Here is a 17,279-nt window from a genome sequence, read left to right as displayed (position 1 = left end):
AGGCGTTTGTCACCACTGACTGCTCTATCAAGTCCAGTCCTTCATGACATTTTGCAGGTGCCATCCTAGAGAAGGCCAGCACTGCACACTCTATCTCTGAAACCAAAAACCTACAGTCATCCTAACCCTCTGATTTATCCTGCCTCTTCCAATTGAAGAAGTTCTTACTGAATTTTGTTCTCTGTGACCAATACACATTACTGAAAATTATCAGCATGGCCGTGTCCTTCCATCAGACCTTGAGTTCTCTAAGAACAGAGATCATAGCCTCTGTATCTTTTTCTTCCTGCATTTAGCACAGTGTCTATCTAGCATATATTAGATACCTAATATACCATTGTTGAATAAATGAATGAATGATTGAAATAAGATAGAGTAGACTTTGAGCACACACAGACCTGGAAGGTCATTCTCACTGTTGAAAGTTTATGCTAGTGTAGTTAGCAGAAGGCACAGATTGTCCACATACAGCCTAGTGCCAACATGGCCTTGGCCCTAGTGTGTGAAGATGGCAGACAGGAAGCCCAGGATGCACCAAGTTCCTGCTAGTCACCCCTTGCTAGAGTAACACCTGCTGTTTCTCTTTGGCAGTTGCCTTCTCGGGCCTCGGTTTCACAACATTCTACTTGGCCGGCAAGCTGCACTGCTTCACCGAGAGTGGGCGGGGCAAGAGCTGGAGGCTTTGTGCCGCCATCTTGCCCTTGTACTGCGCCATGATGATCGCCCTGTCCCGCATGTGTGACTACAAGCATCACTGGCAAGGTGAGTCCCTGCGCCGTCCTCACAGTGGTCCATCCCTCCCTACAGGGATGGGTGTGGACAACATGCACTGAGTTGGGAAGAATTAAGGGCCCCTTATCAGAAGCCAGAGTAGAAACTGTTGTGAAACAGAAAGACCTCTGCAAGTGAGTCCTGGCATCCAGGATGCCCCTGCTGAGAAAGATCTAGAGCTCTTCCTTCTCTTTCATGCTGAAGGAGACTTGGCTCAAGTTCTGCCAGGATGTTGGGGCCTTCAGTGTGGTCACCCTGGGCTCAGACCCAAATGTGATTTCTCTGCTGGGTCAGTCTTCAGACTTGGTGCCAAATGTTTTTTTGGCCCTCCTTTCTGTAGCAAGTTCAGCCTCCAAGGACAGAGTTTCCATCACGGAGGCTGTTCTAAAGGGGTGTGTCGAGTCCAGAGACCAATTCCAGCAATTTTCTTAGTAGCAGCAACAAGCCTGGGGTGAGGCTTACCTCTGTGGCAAGGCTAGGGAAACTTACCTCTGTCACAAATCAGGGGTGAAGTTCACCCCTATCAGAAGGCTGAGGTGAGGCTCAACTCTATCACAAGGCTAGGGTGAGACTTAACTCTATCTCAAGGCAGGGTTGAGGCTTACCTTTGTCATGAGGCTGGGGTGAGGCTTAACTCTTAAGGTAAGAATGAGACTTACCTCTACCTGAAGGCAGGGTTGACACGTCTATCATTAGGCTTTGGCAAGGCTTACCTCTATCTCAAGGCTGGGGTGAGACTTATCTCTGCCTCAAAGCTGGGGTCAGGCTTACATCTACCATGAGGCTGGGGTAAGACTTACCTCTTGGTGTCAGTCCTAGGATATTTGTTAAAACCTAAATCAATTACACAGAACAAATGAGAGATTTATTCCTGGAATATGACAAACCCTGCCATGGGTCCCTCTGCCAATAATCTATAGCCCCCAGTCAATCTGGGAGAGAACCACCACCTGTCACAATGGACAGAGAGTGGAGACAGAGGTGACATCCACAGAAAGTGTGGCTTCCAGGGACAGCAGCATCTGGGATAGTGCTTCCCCAAATGACATCCTCAGACCACCTTACTCAGCCCTGACCCCAGGCTTGGGCTTGTATCTAGGAGTGGGAGGAGTCTGGTGTGACGTCCAGCAGTTTTCATGGTTGACAAGCAAGCCTGCCTTTTCTAGTCTACTCCCAAACCTCCTGGAGCCCATGCCTTGGGAATCCATGCCTGAAATGGCGTCTTGGAGCTAGAAAAAGTGCAGGGTGTGGGGAAGTGCTGGGGCATGCTTCAGATAGGTGAGTGCTTCAGGCACCCAGTGCTCCTTGACTGTGGGAGGTAAGGAGAGAGCTGCAGGGCTGCAGCCAGAGACCTTCTTTGTTCTTTGTTTCTACCACTGACTTGGTGGGTTCTGTATGTTACAAAGCCATTATCTTAAGAAGGAAGGAGGGAGGGAGTCACTGAGTCAGTATCAACAGGGCATGTACCCACTGCTGCACTGGGATTGGGAGTGTTTTCCCACAGTCAGGTGGCCCATGTGGATAGGGAAGTTCCCATGAAGAATAATATAGACCAAATGGCAGTGTGTGGATTGCTTCTCATGTATCCCCCAGGAACTGCAGATTCCTCTTTGACCATGGGAATGATAAGCTCTGAATATTTTACAAAGCTGTATCATAGACTGAATGAAATAATGGATCCAAATGTCATTTTTAAATGCAAATGTACTATGCAAATTGGTTCCCTGTTGCTTAATGCATTGTTTCTAAGGAAGGATGTGTTGTGTTTCCCAAACAACTGAGTTGGTGGCAGATGTATTTTTGCAGCATGATCTATTTGTAAGCTGTGAATACTGAGTTGTCACTTTTACTTGACTACTTTGGATTTGGGAAATGATTACAAGCTTCAGGGGGCTCACTTGGTGGAATTCTTGCCTAGTATGTACAAAGCCCTGGGTTCAGTTCCCAACACTGCATAAATTGGGTGTGGCACATACCTATAATCCCAGCACTAGGGAGGTGGAGGCAGGAGGATCTGAGATTGAAGGTCATCCTCAGCTGCAGAGTAAAGCATATGAAACCCTGTCCCAAAATTAAAAAAAAAAAAGTTTCAGAATTGATTTTTTCCCCTTCATCTTTGCATAGTGATTGTGTACTGACAACCTGAGAGGGTCCCCTCTTGAACCCTCTATGACATTAACCTATCTTGTTGCCATTTTCTTTGTGGCTAAGTAATTGTAGCCATGGTGAAAGAATATAGCATCCAGCCATTGGATTTAGGGAATGCTGGATCCATGATGTAGCTGGTATACCCGAGGCTGGTTGAAGCCTTCAAACTCTTCCGTAGTGTTGAGCAGTAGACAGGGGCTGGTAATGCTCCAAGGGAAAAAAGCAAGAGAACTGATGTCCAGTAGTGTTAAGAACCAGATTTGGAGAGCAAGTCAAAACTGTGGTGATAGACTTCTGCAGCCCAAACGGGGCATGCATCAGTGGGTATGGGTCATTGGATGATGCAGTATCAACTCAGCTTTGCCATGATCTGTTCACTGTATCCCTGGCTCTGCCAGAGGAAGAGCAGGCCTTTCCTGTGTCAGATCCATTTTACCTGGATTCTCTCTTCATGAGGCTGCTGCTGTCTCTACCAGTTCTCAGCTGGGTGATGGAAAAATGGACTGAACTGCTAGGGGACATGTAGAGACACAGTTTCTATTGTTAGACTTTGAGGAAGTTGTGTTGGATGGCTTTAGTTGTTAACTTGACACATCTGGGTAGAGGGGACCTCAACTGAGGAATTTCCTCCATTAGATCATGTCTGTGAGACATTTTCTTGATTGTTGAGTGATGTAGGAGGGCCCAGCTCAAACTGTGAATGGTACCACCTCTGGGCAGGTGGTCCTGCATTGTATAAGCAGGTTGAGCATGGGCCAGGGGACCAAACCAGTAAGCAGCACTTCTCCATGGTCTGTGCTCTAGGTTCCTGCCCTGAGTTCCAGCCTTGGCTTCCCTTGGTGATGAACTATTTGTAAGTCAAATAAACCCTTTCATCCCCAAGTTGATTTTGGTCAGTGTTTTTATCACAGCAATGGAAAAGAAACTAGAAAAGGGGTGGATGCTACTGGCATCTAATGAATAGAGGACTAGAGGCTAAAGGGCAGGACTAAAAGTCCTACAATGCCCAAGAGAGCCCCTTCCCTAAGAAAGAGTTGTCCAGCCCCAAAGTTAGTACTGCCAAGAGAGAGAGACTGTGTTAGGTACTTTTCTGTTGTGATGACAAAATACTATAAACAAGGGAATGTATGGAAGAAAGAGTTTGTTTTGGCTTATGGTTCTAGATGGATATAAGTCTATCATGGTAGAAAGGCTGAAAGCTGAGAACTCACATCTGTAATGTCAAACAGGAAGCAGAAAGGGCAAAACTGGAAGTGGGCAAGGCTGTGCACTCTCAAACTCCACCCCCAGTGACGTGCTTCCTCCAGCAAGGCCACACCGCCTAAAGGTTCCATGACCCTCCCCAGACAGCACCACCAGCTTACCAAGTGTTCAAATACTTGAGCCCATGGAGGACACTTCTCATTCAAACACCACAGAGACCTTCATCTACCTCTTAGCCCAGCTTTCTTTCCATAGCCGGTATGAATGGGAAACTGTATTCATTCAACATTAAGTTATTTAGGGAGACATGGAGGAGCTTTCCAAGGTGTCCAGCTTGGCAAGGGCAGGGAATAAGCCCTTTGAATGCAGTATAAGTGGATCTTAGAGGCAGGATATTTGACCGAAAAATTACTTGTTTTTCTTTGGTGAACTGAGCTGTCTATCACATTGAAAATCCATGTGAGCCCCAAAGGCATCAGCAGAGCCCATATCCCTCTCATTATCCATGTTAGTTAACAACATTAATATGAGGTTTTATGACTCCATTTCAATGTGATTTGAGCAACTCTGCCAAATGTGGAAATATATCCAATTACTCCATTACAGACTCATATCTAATAAATACTCCATAATCTCAGATGGTTTTCTCTGTGGGTTGTCATTGTTTTTCTCTTATTTCTATATCCCCAGTCCACTCTCCCAATATACTAGTCTGTTGTTTTATTAAATGAGGGGATTGTAGGTTCATAGGCACAGAGATGGGGTACATGTGAAATATTTCACAAAACTTCCCCAGAGATAAAGCTAGCTGGTTCAGTACCAAGACCTCTGTGCACCTGATGCCCTCTGTGTCTCTGTGACATGCTGGCTTCTGGGTCATCTAAAAGCTGGCTCATGAATGATAAAAGTGCAGAGCCCTGTGCCTTGCAGTGAGACTCACCTGATTAGCCATGAACATGGAATATTTGAGCTCTGAAAGGTGGAATTCGCATGCTGGAGAGTCAGTGAGGAGAAAGAACAAAGCAGGCCACGAAACAGCTTTTCTTCCCTTGTGTGTTTGTGATTTCTGGTCAGGGATGCACCACAGCCAGGAGTGATAGGAACATGTATGTTGTTCCATCACTGGGAATAATAAATTTGTACACACACACACACACACACACACACACACAGCACTGCATCTGGATCCAGACCCGCCTCACAAGACTTCATGCTTGGGGTAATCTTTGAACTAACACTGGTTTCTCAAATCATGGGTTATATAAAGCATCTCTGGGTGCCTGTGGTATTTTGCTATCAGAAAGATCATCCACCACTGGATATAATACAGAAAAATGAATCTTGAAGGAGGAAATGGTCTTTTGTTCCCACCCAGACTGGAGTGAAAAGTGTCCACCACATCAGTCATAGGCGATGCTGTCTGAGTGCTTTCAAGATGGCCAACTTCGCCTTCACCCTGCTTCCCCGACTGGGATGTGAGAGAATGAACTTGCATGTACCCACCAAGCTTCAGCAGCTAGTGAAGCAAAAGCAGGCGTTTTAGGGGTTGAATACTGTGCTGAACTGTTGGATATGCCACAAAAGTTTTACCATCAAAACAGACAAGTAGTGGCTGTTCCCTCTGGTGAAAGCTTTGCATCAAACTCCACGCATTCTGCTGCACCCAGGCCTCCCTGGAGCTTTCCTTTCCTCCTTTCCCCTTTCTTCCCCTCCCCTCTGTTTTTCTCTGTCTGTCTGTGATCACTGTCTACGCCTGTGTGTGTGCACATGAATGTGCAATACACCTCACACCTCACAGCTGAGAGGCACCCACTGTTCACCATGCCTCTCCTGGGCTATCAGAAGCAATCCCTTGATTTTCTAAATGAAATGACTTGAAAAGGAGCTCTTGGAAATAACTACACGATTACTCCTGTCAGAACCCCATCAGCCTTGAGCAGCACAAAATATACCCCACGGCTCTCCATCTGGTGTCCTGGGTCCCAAGGGAATATATTTCACCTTGATTCCCCTCCACAGAGCTCCTATTGGGCACAACTGAACTCACAGTTAACTCCATTGTTGTCTGGGAACCTCAGAGCCTCAACTGCCCATGGTGGGGCGCTTCCTTGAGTGTTGGTACTCTGGAGGGTGTGAGCAGTCTGAAGCCCCCAGGGTGCCTCCTCCTTCTAGGCAGAGCCCACTAGACCAGGGAGCCCTGGGCCCCCTAGAGTCTTTCTCAGTCTAAGCTTTTGCATCTTTCTATACTTGGCTTAGTTTCTCTTAGGAAAGATGTTGGTTGCTCCCAAGTTTCATGGACCCCTTACTTCACTTTACTCAGGGAGCCCCTCTCTTCTCACCTTCCTGTGTTTTTCTATGGGTTCCCATGTTCCGGTTATTTCCAGAATCCAGTCTCTTATTCCCACCCTTGTCCAGTGCTCCCAGCCAGTCTTCCTTCCTCCTTGACCCTCAGCTGCAGCCAGTGAGCCTTCAGAACTGGGAGTCTGTTCATGAGTTCCTGCAGGAATCCTCCAGCCATAGTCTGTCCATTTAATATCAAAGCCTGCAGCACTGGCTCCTTCTCATGCCTGAGATGCTTTTCTCCTCCATGCGGGCATGGATTGTTCCTTTGCCTTCTCTAACCCAGACCCACACATCATCTCAGCCTGGAGATGACAATTTGATTTCAATTGGATCACATCCCTCGCACCCTGTCCCTCTATCCTGACCCATTGCTACCTTCTAACATACTAATTGAGTACTGATGATTGTTTATTCTTATCCATTAGAACAAGGAGAGGCAGGCAGACTTTGTAAATATTGTGGGCCTTGTATGGATACATGATCTGACTATTATCCCACTTGGCCATGTGATAGCAGCTGTAGGTGATAAGCACAAGGGTGGCTTTGCACCACTTGCTGACCCCTCCATTCCAGCGTGGATGTTGGGCATGGCACAGGCTATGCACTGCTATGGTTTCCTAGAGCTGCTTGCAGCAAGTTCTAAAAACTAGATGCTTAGAATAACAGCAATGTCTTGTCTTACCAGAGGCTGGAATTTTGACATCAAGGTGTCAGCATAGCAGCTCTGCCCCTGAAGGACCCCGCCTTGCCTCTCCCAGCCTCTTGTACCCCAGGACTTCCCTGGCTTGTGGCAGTGCAGTTCCTGGCTCTCCTCTGTCCCTGTGGTACTCTCCCTGCATCTCTTCACATCATTCCCTCTCGAGTGTGCCCTAACAGCCCCATCTTTGTAAAGTCACATTAGTTCAGGGTCCACCTCAATGAGCTCATTTTAATTAAGTTACTTCTATAAAGACTCCATTTCCTGTGGGGGATAAAGCTAGTTGGTAGAGTTCTTGCCTGGCATGCATGAGGCCCTGGGTTCTATCTCTAGAACTGCATAAAAACTGGGTATTTTGGCTCAAACCTCTCATCCCAGAATTCAGGAAGTGGAGGTAGATGGATCAGAAATCCAGGGTCATCCTCAGCCACATAATGAATTTAAGGCCCTGTCTCAACAAACCAAACAAACAAACAAATAAAGACTTTAATACCTGATCTCCTAATAAGACCTTACTATGCTATAAAGGATTGGGATTCAGCAGAAATTTGGAAGGGACATAAGTCACTTCAATAAGGATTTGCTGAATGAGTGAGAAATTTTGACTAAATCATGTTTGTTTTTGCTTTTGCAGAGGCAGGGGGGATTGTTGAGACAGGGTCTCACTATGTAGCCTAGGTTGGCCTGGAACTTGCTATGTAGACCATCCCAAGCTAGCCTTGATCTCACAAGGATCTGTCTGCTTCTGCCTCCTGAGTGCTGTTAAAGGCATACACCACCACACCCAGTCCTGTTTTTGCTTTTTTGAACCAGTCTCACAAAATGGATCAATCAGGCTGGCGTAGAAGTCATTATGTAGCCTAGGCTGGTCTTACACTCAAGATCTTCCTGCCTCAGCCTCCCAAGTACTGGAATTATAAACGTACACAGCTTAAAGCATATTCATTTCTTATGTGACTCCTTCATTCTTTGTACTAGTAATGTCCTCATCCAAGCTGTGTTAGAGCAGCGAGGTAATTTGCCTAGAGACTGAAGAAAATACCTGGAGACAGTATGTAAGACGTAAGGTTCATTGTAACATACTAACCAAGAGAGAGACAGAAAGTGTCTAGGGGCACAAGTTGGATAGGAAAGTTACTATTGGGTCCAGTAGCCATAGGCTAGAACAAAAGAATAAGGTTACTCCACAGTGCCTCCTTTCACTACACTACCCTGTCCACTGCAGGGACAGGGTTTTATACATTAGTATTGGGTCCAGTAGCCATAGGCTAGAACAAAAGAATAAGGTTACTCCACAGCTCCTCCTTTCACTACCCTGTCCACTGCAGGGACAGGGTTTTATACATTACACTGTATAAGCTATGATATCATTAACTTAGCTTGCTATATCTTGTATGATAGCATTCCAAGGAGTAGCTGGCAATGTCCATGTGGGGAACAGGTTCCCTCTGCAGATGATGGTACCTTGCTCAGCTCCCAGTGTCCTTGTGTGACTTTATCTCAACATTCTGAGTTTGGTCTTTCTGGCTAGCTTCCATTGATCTGATCCCTTGGCTTGGCTGGAGCCTTGGGAATAAAAAGGGGGTTTGTTAGGGACGTGGCAGGTGATGTTGATGCTCTGTTTTTTTCTGAGCTCATCCAACTGGCTTTTTTTAACTTTTATAAAAACTTTATTGAGAATTTCATAATGCATATAATGTGTTTTGATGAAATCCATGCCCACTCCCTCCCCTCCAACATTCCCCCCTCTGAAGAGGTATTTCTTTGGGGTCTTTTTACCCTAACTACCTAGCCAATTCTGTCCTCCTATTCTTATCATGCCATCCTCTGAAGGGGTTACCCAAATTGCCAATAGGGAATAGGGACCCAGACTGCTCTGGCTTCTTCCATGCTGAACAGGGATGCAGGGTGAGGCATTTGGGGTACCCCCTTCAGTGGGTCTGTCTAAAAGACTCCCAAATTGCATAACTCTTATCTCTGTGGGGAAAAGAAAGTCCTTGAATCATAAATAGGAGATGTGAGGGAGAAGTAAAGGCAAGAGTAATTAGCATTACAAGTTCTAGACAGGGAACTAGAAAAAAGTCCAAACAGGGCGGGCAATTGGAGTTTCTTGACAAGGGCTTCCAAAAGCATCCCTCTATTGGGTTCTTCCTCATTTTTCTTTTGTCTTCCAAGGCTGGACTAGTTGGCTGGGAAGAGTGACTCAGGTGAGGATCCAGTGACCCTGCTTGGCACTCCTTTAATGAATAAGCACAACCTTCAACAAGTCCCACACTATGTTTAGCGATCAGGCTCAGCTGAAGTTGTGATGATGGTAGTTATTTCGTGCAGAAGGGACTGCTGTATAGCATCATCTTATTAAAAGGACCTGGAATTTAAAAGGATTTGGTGCTAGGATCCACATATGAGGGAGAACATATGTCGTTTGTTTTTCTGAGTCTCTGTTACTTCACTTAGTATAACAGTTTCTAGATCCACCCATTTACCTACAAATTTCAATATTTCATCTTTCTTTACTGCTGAATAGAACCCCATTGTGTAAGTATACCACATTTTTGTTAACCACTTGTCAGTTGAGGGACTTAACTAATTTTAATAAGATGCGTTTTCTGTAAACTCTTTCCTTTTAAAGGTAAATTTAAAAAATTTGCACTTTAGTCATTCAGTTGTGTCTCTTTGTGCCTGTGGGCGCGGTTAAACAGTACAGCTGCCTTGCCTCCAGCCTACAGTATATTAGGTAGGTTGTGCATCCTCTGTACTGACTAAATTCTTTCATAGAAACTCAGCCACAAAAACAGGATACCTCAGTAGTCAGAGAGTTGCTGGAAAAAATAAAAAGATCAAACAACCCTCAAATCAGACACAGTTGTTGTTTTTCAGAATTGAATTTTGCCCTTTGTCATGGGTCATGAAACCCAAGGCCTACAAGGTCCCAAGTCAAACTAGCTGAATGAGGTTGGATGTTGCCATGGTGACAGAAAGGGATATGCTCTTCCAGAGGACTTAACAGCATACATTAGGAAGCCCTCATGCATTGTGGGGTTTGTTTTGTTTTGTTTTGTTTTGTTTGCCAGAGCAGGCAAAGACAGCCTTTTGTGCCAGGCCTCGTCAAGTCTTTCCTGTAATTAGACCTGGTAAGGAGGGGATAACTTTGTGCCCTCTTGTAAACAAAGATTCGGTTCCCAGGTTGCCAGATTCAAAGTTACATTTTCTGTTTTTACTGGAAACCATCCGGTATTAGTTCCTTCTCTCTGCTTTTGTAAAGAAAAGCCTCATTGAGATATAATTTGGCACTCCCCCTTTTAAAATGTACAGTGTGGTGGGTTTTATTTGCATATTCAGAGTGGTGTCCCCATCACAAACCTACTAGCAATCATCCCTCATTCCTGGCTCCTAGAAACAGTAATTTACTTTCTGTCTTGGGTCTGCCTGTTCTGTGTCATACATTGTGTGGCCTTTTGTGGCTAGTGGTGTTGACTATTCGCTGTGTTTTGTAGATGTTGTTCAGGATATTTGTTTGACTAAACATTTGCAGAACAGAAGCTGCTGAGCTCTGAGGACCTGAACATGAACAAGGCAGTCCAGGATCCTAAACAGCATCTAGCAGGCAGACAGACTTGGAAAGTGCATGGAACACAGAGTGGTATGTGTGAGACTGTGCAATGCACAGGTGGTACCCCAGAAAGGCAGTGGGACCCTGATCCGTGCCAACAGCTCATAAGAGTCACAAGGGTATGTGGGAAATATTCTCCCCAACCAGGTGATGGGTGACCTTATGTCCTACTTTCTTAAAAAGATGGTCCTACTTCTAGTTTCTCAAATCTGACAAGCCCTTTCCTTCCTTTTGGCAAATATTCTCCCCAACCAGGTGATGGGTGACCTTATGTCCTACTTTCTTAAAAGATGGTCCTACTTCTAGTTTCTCAAATCTGACAAGCCCTTACCTTCCTTTTGGCGTCTTTAAATATCCTCATCCTTCCACATGGAAAACCACAGGTGTCCTTCCTTGCCTCCACTTCCCCTGCTTAATGTTTGCTCATCCTCAGATCTTGGTCTGTGGGTCACATCCTCAGTAGACCTCGCCAGACTAGCCCAGGCCACTCTGCTGAGGCAGCTCCCAGACCCCCACACTTCTGCTCCAGGGTGCTCATCACAGCTAAAACTCATTGCTAAACTGTCATTACATAGCATCTATCTTGTCCCTTGGGACTATAAACTCTGAGTGGCAGAGACTCTTATGCTGTTTAGCCTCTCACCCCAGGCCTGACACACAATATGTGTGCCATACGCATGTGTGTTGAAAAGAATGACATCGGTCCCAGGTAGGGAGACAGAACATTTGGATGCCAGGGACAGGAAATCTATTAATTTCTCTTTTGAGTCTTCCAGACCCATACCAACACATGGGGTGAAGTCAGTCCCAAGTGCCTTTTTCCCCCCTATAAAAGCCAGCTTGTCCCCTGCCTGCCTTTCTGTTAACAGGTTGTGAGTGTGAGTTCATTAAAATAGCAATAGCATACTTGAGGTGTGTATTAGTCACTTTTCTGTTGCTGTGATAGATATACCATGACCAAGGGAACTTATAAAAGGAAGAGTTTATTTAGCTTATAGTTAGTTCCAAAGGAGCAGAGTCAATCCATCATGGCAGGGAGGTATGGCAGCACAGGTGGCTGGAAGAGGAGGAGCTAAGCTCTCACATCTTCAAGCAGGCACAGGAAGCAGAGAGCAACTGAAGATTCAGCAAGGCTTAAGAACTTTTTAAGCCCAGCCCCAGTGACATGCTTCCTCCAGTGTAGCCTCACCTTCTAAGACCTCGCAAAACAGCGCCACCAACTGGGGACAAAATGTCTAAGTACTTGGAACCTGTGGGGAACATTCTCATTCACAGCAGCACAAGGTCCTTGATGACAAACTCTCTCATTAAGTTATTGTTTGAGTGGGGATCTTGTTCACACCTTGGTAGTAAGCAAAGCCCTGAGTGACTTGGTGCTAACAGGTGCTTGGATAAGACCCTGTCTTGCCCTTGCTTCCCATACCTCCTAGCTTTTTGCTTATTCCATCAAATGCGAAACAGCTTGGGCAGGCATCACCATTTCCTTACACACTGCTACATCAGTGAACCTGAGAAGCAAATGTCTAGCATGATTAGACGTCTTTGGTTGATGACCCACCTAACGAAATGCTGAGCCACAAAGAAATCAAGTGGTATCATGTGTAGACTTCACTCTTTGGTCTCTTTGATAGTCAATGGCTCAAATGCAGGTGTTGTGGTTTATTTTAGATGCTAATAAAAATAACGCCCCATGGAACTGTTCCCTGGGGTTGGACAGAATAATAAAACCCATATAATAGCACAACATGGCCATCTCAAACTAGGAAAAGCTTTAACACATTTTATGGACCGGTATCCATAGATTGTATAAAGAGATTTGGGCTTCTGATTCATCATCATGTTAACTGTGCCTTTGTGACCCTGCTTTATAAATTCATAGTACTTAGTGCTTTACATGTTCTAGTAACAAACATTTTCTGAGTTTATATAAAATGTTACGAAGGGCCAGTGAGATGGCTTAACAAATAAAGTACCCACTGCCAAATCTGAGGGCTTGAGTTTAATCCCTGGGATCCACGTGGTGAAAGAAGAGAAATGACTCCTTCAGATTCCCCTCTGATTTCCATACGTGTACACTGTGGTATGCCTATGAAGGCACCCTTCACACACACACACACAGACACACACACACACACACAGAGCCGTGTTTAAGCTTACAATTCTGGACTATTGAATTGCTATGTGGGAAGAAGAATGGAGAAGGATCCAGAACCCCACTCAAGCACTGGAGTGGGATGTAAGAGGAACAGGATGAGGACAATTCTGTTGTGACACCCTTGGTAGTAGTATTATGAAACCATCATCATGGTCAATGAGGTAAACAGTAAGGAAGCCAGGGCTTAGGGAGATAAAGTGATTTTCCCCATGAGGGGCTGCAGAGCCTTAGGCCAGGAATTCCTCCTCATGGGTATTCATTGGTCGGAGTGGGAGTAGATGCCCGGTGCCTTGCTGTGTCCCAGGTGCCCCTACTGCAGCTGGATGGGGTTGGGTGCTGCCCATAGCCCACAGCCTCCCACTTTCACCAGCATCTCCCAGACCACCCCTTCCCATTTTGATTGCTGCTCACCATGGCTAAGCAGATGTTTGTATGTATTCCTGGCTTTTATGTTAGAGAGCAGGCAGCCCAACTCTGTCCACCTTCCTTTAGATCTGAAGCAGTGGCAATTACTCACTTTCCTCCTGTGACCAGTTAGAATCATTTGTTTCTGAGCGATGTTTCAATACGTGGCCTCAAGGCTGCTGCAGAGGTTGCATTCCTGGAACACTTGTAGAAGGACTTTTCACAGTCAGGTGCTTGTTCCACATCCCAGTGTTACCGATGGGGTGACAGAGGACCACAGTGGGAAAGAGCTCACTTAGAGATACACAGAACAGCAGCCAGATCTAACTCTTGAGAAAAGGACCGTGCATCGAACTCCCTCAACAAACCTAATTCTGCTATGAGGAACAAGGTGTTGGATGAGTGTTCAGGGGTCACCAGCCAACAAGACAGACACAGCTCCTGTCCCCATAGAGTTCTGACTCCAGTGTTAACCATCCATAGTTGCAAAGTTTGCCATTATTTGCCACTTGGATTGCACAGGAGTGTAGAGAGGTCATTGAAGTATGTACTTGGGAGACTTGGTCTAGTGTAGAGGTCAGGTGAGGCTTTTTTGCACAAGGATATTAAGTTAAATACTAAAATATAAAAAGAATTGAAGAGGAAGGGGTGAGGAGGAGGGGCTCCTTCTGAGCCCAGGATAGAAATAGTATGTATGAGCTCTGAAAGTTCAGAAAGTGTTCGAGGAACAGCAGAAAGATTGTGAGTGAGGATGAAATGGCTGGACTAGGTAGCAGCTCACCCTTGATTGACATGGGGGCTTCTTGGTTCTTGGGAGCAGAACAAATCCATCTCTTTGTACCTGAAGGCACATCACCCACTATTGTATCTGGACTCTGGTTCCTTGGCATTCATGCTGTGGTCACGGAAATGTCTAGAATATAAGCACTTTTATTTACATATTTTTTCTGTTTTACTGTTATAGATTAAGAAAATATGCATTAAATTGCCAAATTTAACTTAAAACTGTGTTATAGAAAATTCTGTTTTCCCATTAGTCTACTAGAAATATTGAAAGTGGGAGCAATTGGTTCTATAAAGGATAGTGAAATGCAATAGTTTTATGTCATCTTTAAAAATTATTCTGATAGCTCTAAATAGAGCTTGGATACTTCTAACAAGATCAACAGAGACTGTTAGGCATGACATAGCTATATACTAAGCAGTTTGTGTTCTAGAAAGATACATGTCTTTGACAGACATTTAATATTACCTCACAGAAAGCAAAAGGCAATTAGTTTATCACTTAAGCTGAGACTATTAAATGGTTTCTGGCTTCCTAGAATGTGTTGGAACTTTCCCCTCAAGCACTGATCAATAGAGAACACTGTTGTCCCTCACCTGAACCCAGGTTAACAGCCTTCATTCCACATGCCTGCTGCATTTTGAAGGCCCAGACCTCAGAAAGTCACATGGTTATCTTGCCTGGAATGAACCTGATAGGGTTTGGCACAGGCCCCTGGAGCAGCATAGTCTACAGACTCAGTGTAGCAGGGTTCACGTCCTAGGTGTCCTGCTCAGCTCTAACTGTCTACTTGGTACAGTATAGAGTCATCTCTTTGGTAGGGGGCTACCCTTTGGTGAAGGGTCCTGTCTTGCCTTCAGGTCAGCTCTCCTGCCTCATCTGCCCCCCCCCCAGCTTGGAGAGATCTGCAGCTCATTGGGTGGGGGGTAAGTCGGGGGTGGGGAGATCAGGTACTTTCCTACAGAGTTCTGCAGAGTTCAACACGTCTCACCAACTGTCAAATGTTTTATTCACGTGTGTCTCCAAGGGTTCATTTTATCCCTCAGAAACCCCTTACTGCGAGGAAGCAGAGACCAGAACACCCGCTGGGTTTTTGTGGCTCACCAGCAAGATTGCATGACTCCAGTGAGACTTGCCTAAGAAAAAAGGAATTTTGGCACCTGAGAGTACTCAGATGCTAGAGAGATGGCTGCAATTCTTCCTTGAGTTTAGAGATGGTCTGAAAAATCTAGACATCGGTCTGAGCTCATACAGTGTTCAGGTGTGAGTTAAATAAAGAGAAGACAGAGGCAAGCCCTTGACTTTTAAATGATTTAGTTGTATATGTGAGTGCACACACATGCCATGATATATATGTGGAGTCTGTCCTGTCCTTGCACTTTTATGTGTTCTGGGGATCGAACTCAGGTCGTCAGGCTTCTTGAGAAGGGCTTTTACATGTTAAGCCATCTTACCAACCCAAGTCCTTGATTTTTAACATTGAAGTGCGAGAGACGATGGCAGCTTGCAGAAGCCACCACGAGTCTCACCTCCAGTGTGCTTTCTAGTCTTTGGTCTTATATGTGATCCAGGAAGCAATCCAGCTCCTGGGGCAAGTGGGAAAAGGGCCTTCTGGAAATGTGAGCGGCCACGTGAAGGAAAAGTAACCATTTCCCGCTTCATCTCTCCTGCCTAGATTCTTTTGTCGGTGGAGTGATCGGCCTCATTTTTGCCTATATTTGCTACAGACAGCATTACCCACCTCTGGCTAACACGGCATGTCATAAACCATACGTCAGTCTCCGAGTTCCCACCACGCTGAAGAAGGAGGAGAGGCCTACAGCCGACAGTGCGCCCAGCTTGCCTCTGGAGGGGATCACCGAGGGCCCTGTATGATGGGTGTCCAGGGAGGATGGACGCTGAGCTCCCAACATGTTCTCACACCCTGATGTCATAACACAGTGGAAATGATTTTCTATATTGTGGTCCTCATCGGTTATTTCTGAAAAGTCTCCTTTCTGCTTCCGTTCTGTCAACGGTGTTCCTGCTGGTCTCCACGTCTCCTTTATCTTCTTTGAATTTGCAAGGTTTGGATACCAGGACCGGACTCTGAGAGACCCACACACCCAGAAGGAGGATGCAAAGGTGGGGTGGGTGAGCTCGCTCAGCCTGTGATTCCTCCACCTGCAGTGTTTGCTGGAGTGCCTGCCCTTCTTTGTGTTCATGTTGTGAAATATAATAAAATCTCTCACCCAGAAGACTTGGTGTTGGCCATCACTGTGGCAAAAGTCATTAGGCACCATGATGGGTTTTGAAGTAAGGCCCAAAGCCAGCTCTGTTCCCGGGTTTCTTGGCTTTGGAAGAAAGCGGTCCTGTCTGAGCTGTCTGTCATCTTCTCTCAAGACATGTCAAGATAGCTTTGAAGCCTAGAGGTATGGTTACCGCCCCCAGGGCTTTGGGGGTCACTGACTTAGAAGGATTTGAGATTAATAACTTCAGGCATAGATTTCCATCAAGAAAAAAATGAAATCAAGAGGTGTGTAAGCCCTCCCATCCAGAACAGTCAGGGGGCTGAGGAAGCCATCTTACTTCTGCATTATAGTGTTTTATTTTCTTAACATTAATAGAGCCCAAAATTAAAAGATACAGAGCCACAACACACTTGCCTTTTGTGAACTAGTTTATGGCAATCCTTACAGCTCCCAAGGATCCTGCACAAACCAGACTGTGTGGCAAGGTCACTGCAGCTGTCTCAGCCATCCTGGGGACGGGATCCTTGCCACCTTCTAGGGTGGGAGACAGCTCCATGTGTACCTCTTACAGAGAATTCGCAAGGTTAGAGTGAGCAGTCCTATGCATGAGAAAGTTCCCTGGCTCACCTGGTGGGAATGGCTGGGGGAAGCACTGGAGGTAAGAACTAGCTTTGAGGTGAGTCCTCCCCCTCTGGGAGCTGCAATTTGCAGAGCTCTGCTCTAAGGGGTCTTTGGTGGTGGACAGTGTTGCTGCAGGTCAGCAGGAAGTGTCAGCATGGCAGGGCGCTGGGAGAAGGTGCAGGAAAGAAAGGGCACTCTCCCTGTTCAGTGCAGTTGACATTCCTCTGTTCAGGCCTCTGTTCAGCACTGTGCTCCTGGCCAACTTGTTTCTTTCAAAGCTGAAAGCATTCCTTTCACTCAGCTCTGTC

The 17,279-nt window shown here is 45.8% G+C and overlaps 1 protein-coding gene across 1 annotated transcript in view; it reads left to right on the top strand.

The window, feature by feature from the left end:
* Positions 1-16,356, top strand: part of Plpp4 (phospholipid phosphatase 4) — a 133,419-nt gene extending 117,063 nt beyond the window's left edge. Inside the window, exons 6-7 of the mRNA XM_008827293.2 lie at positions 592-762; positions 15,795-16,356. Of these exons, the coding sequence (XP_008825515.1) occupies positions 592-762; positions 15,795-15,994 (371 nt within the window). The 3' untranslated portion in view covers positions 15,995-16,356. The remainder of the gene's footprint in view (positions 1-591; positions 763-15,794) is intronic.
* Positions 16,357-17,279: the final 923 nt, after the last annotated feature.

Source organism: Nannospalax galili, unplaced genomic scaffold (genome assembly GCF_000622305.1).
Source record: "Nannospalax galili isolate Female #2095 unplaced genomic scaffold, S.galili_v1.0 scaffold31, whole genome shotgun sequence".
NCBI classification, from domain to species: domain Eukaryota; kingdom Metazoa; phylum Chordata; class Mammalia; order Rodentia; family Spalacidae; genus Nannospalax; species Nannospalax galili.
This window is presented reverse-complemented; position numbering and strand designations above follow the sequence as displayed.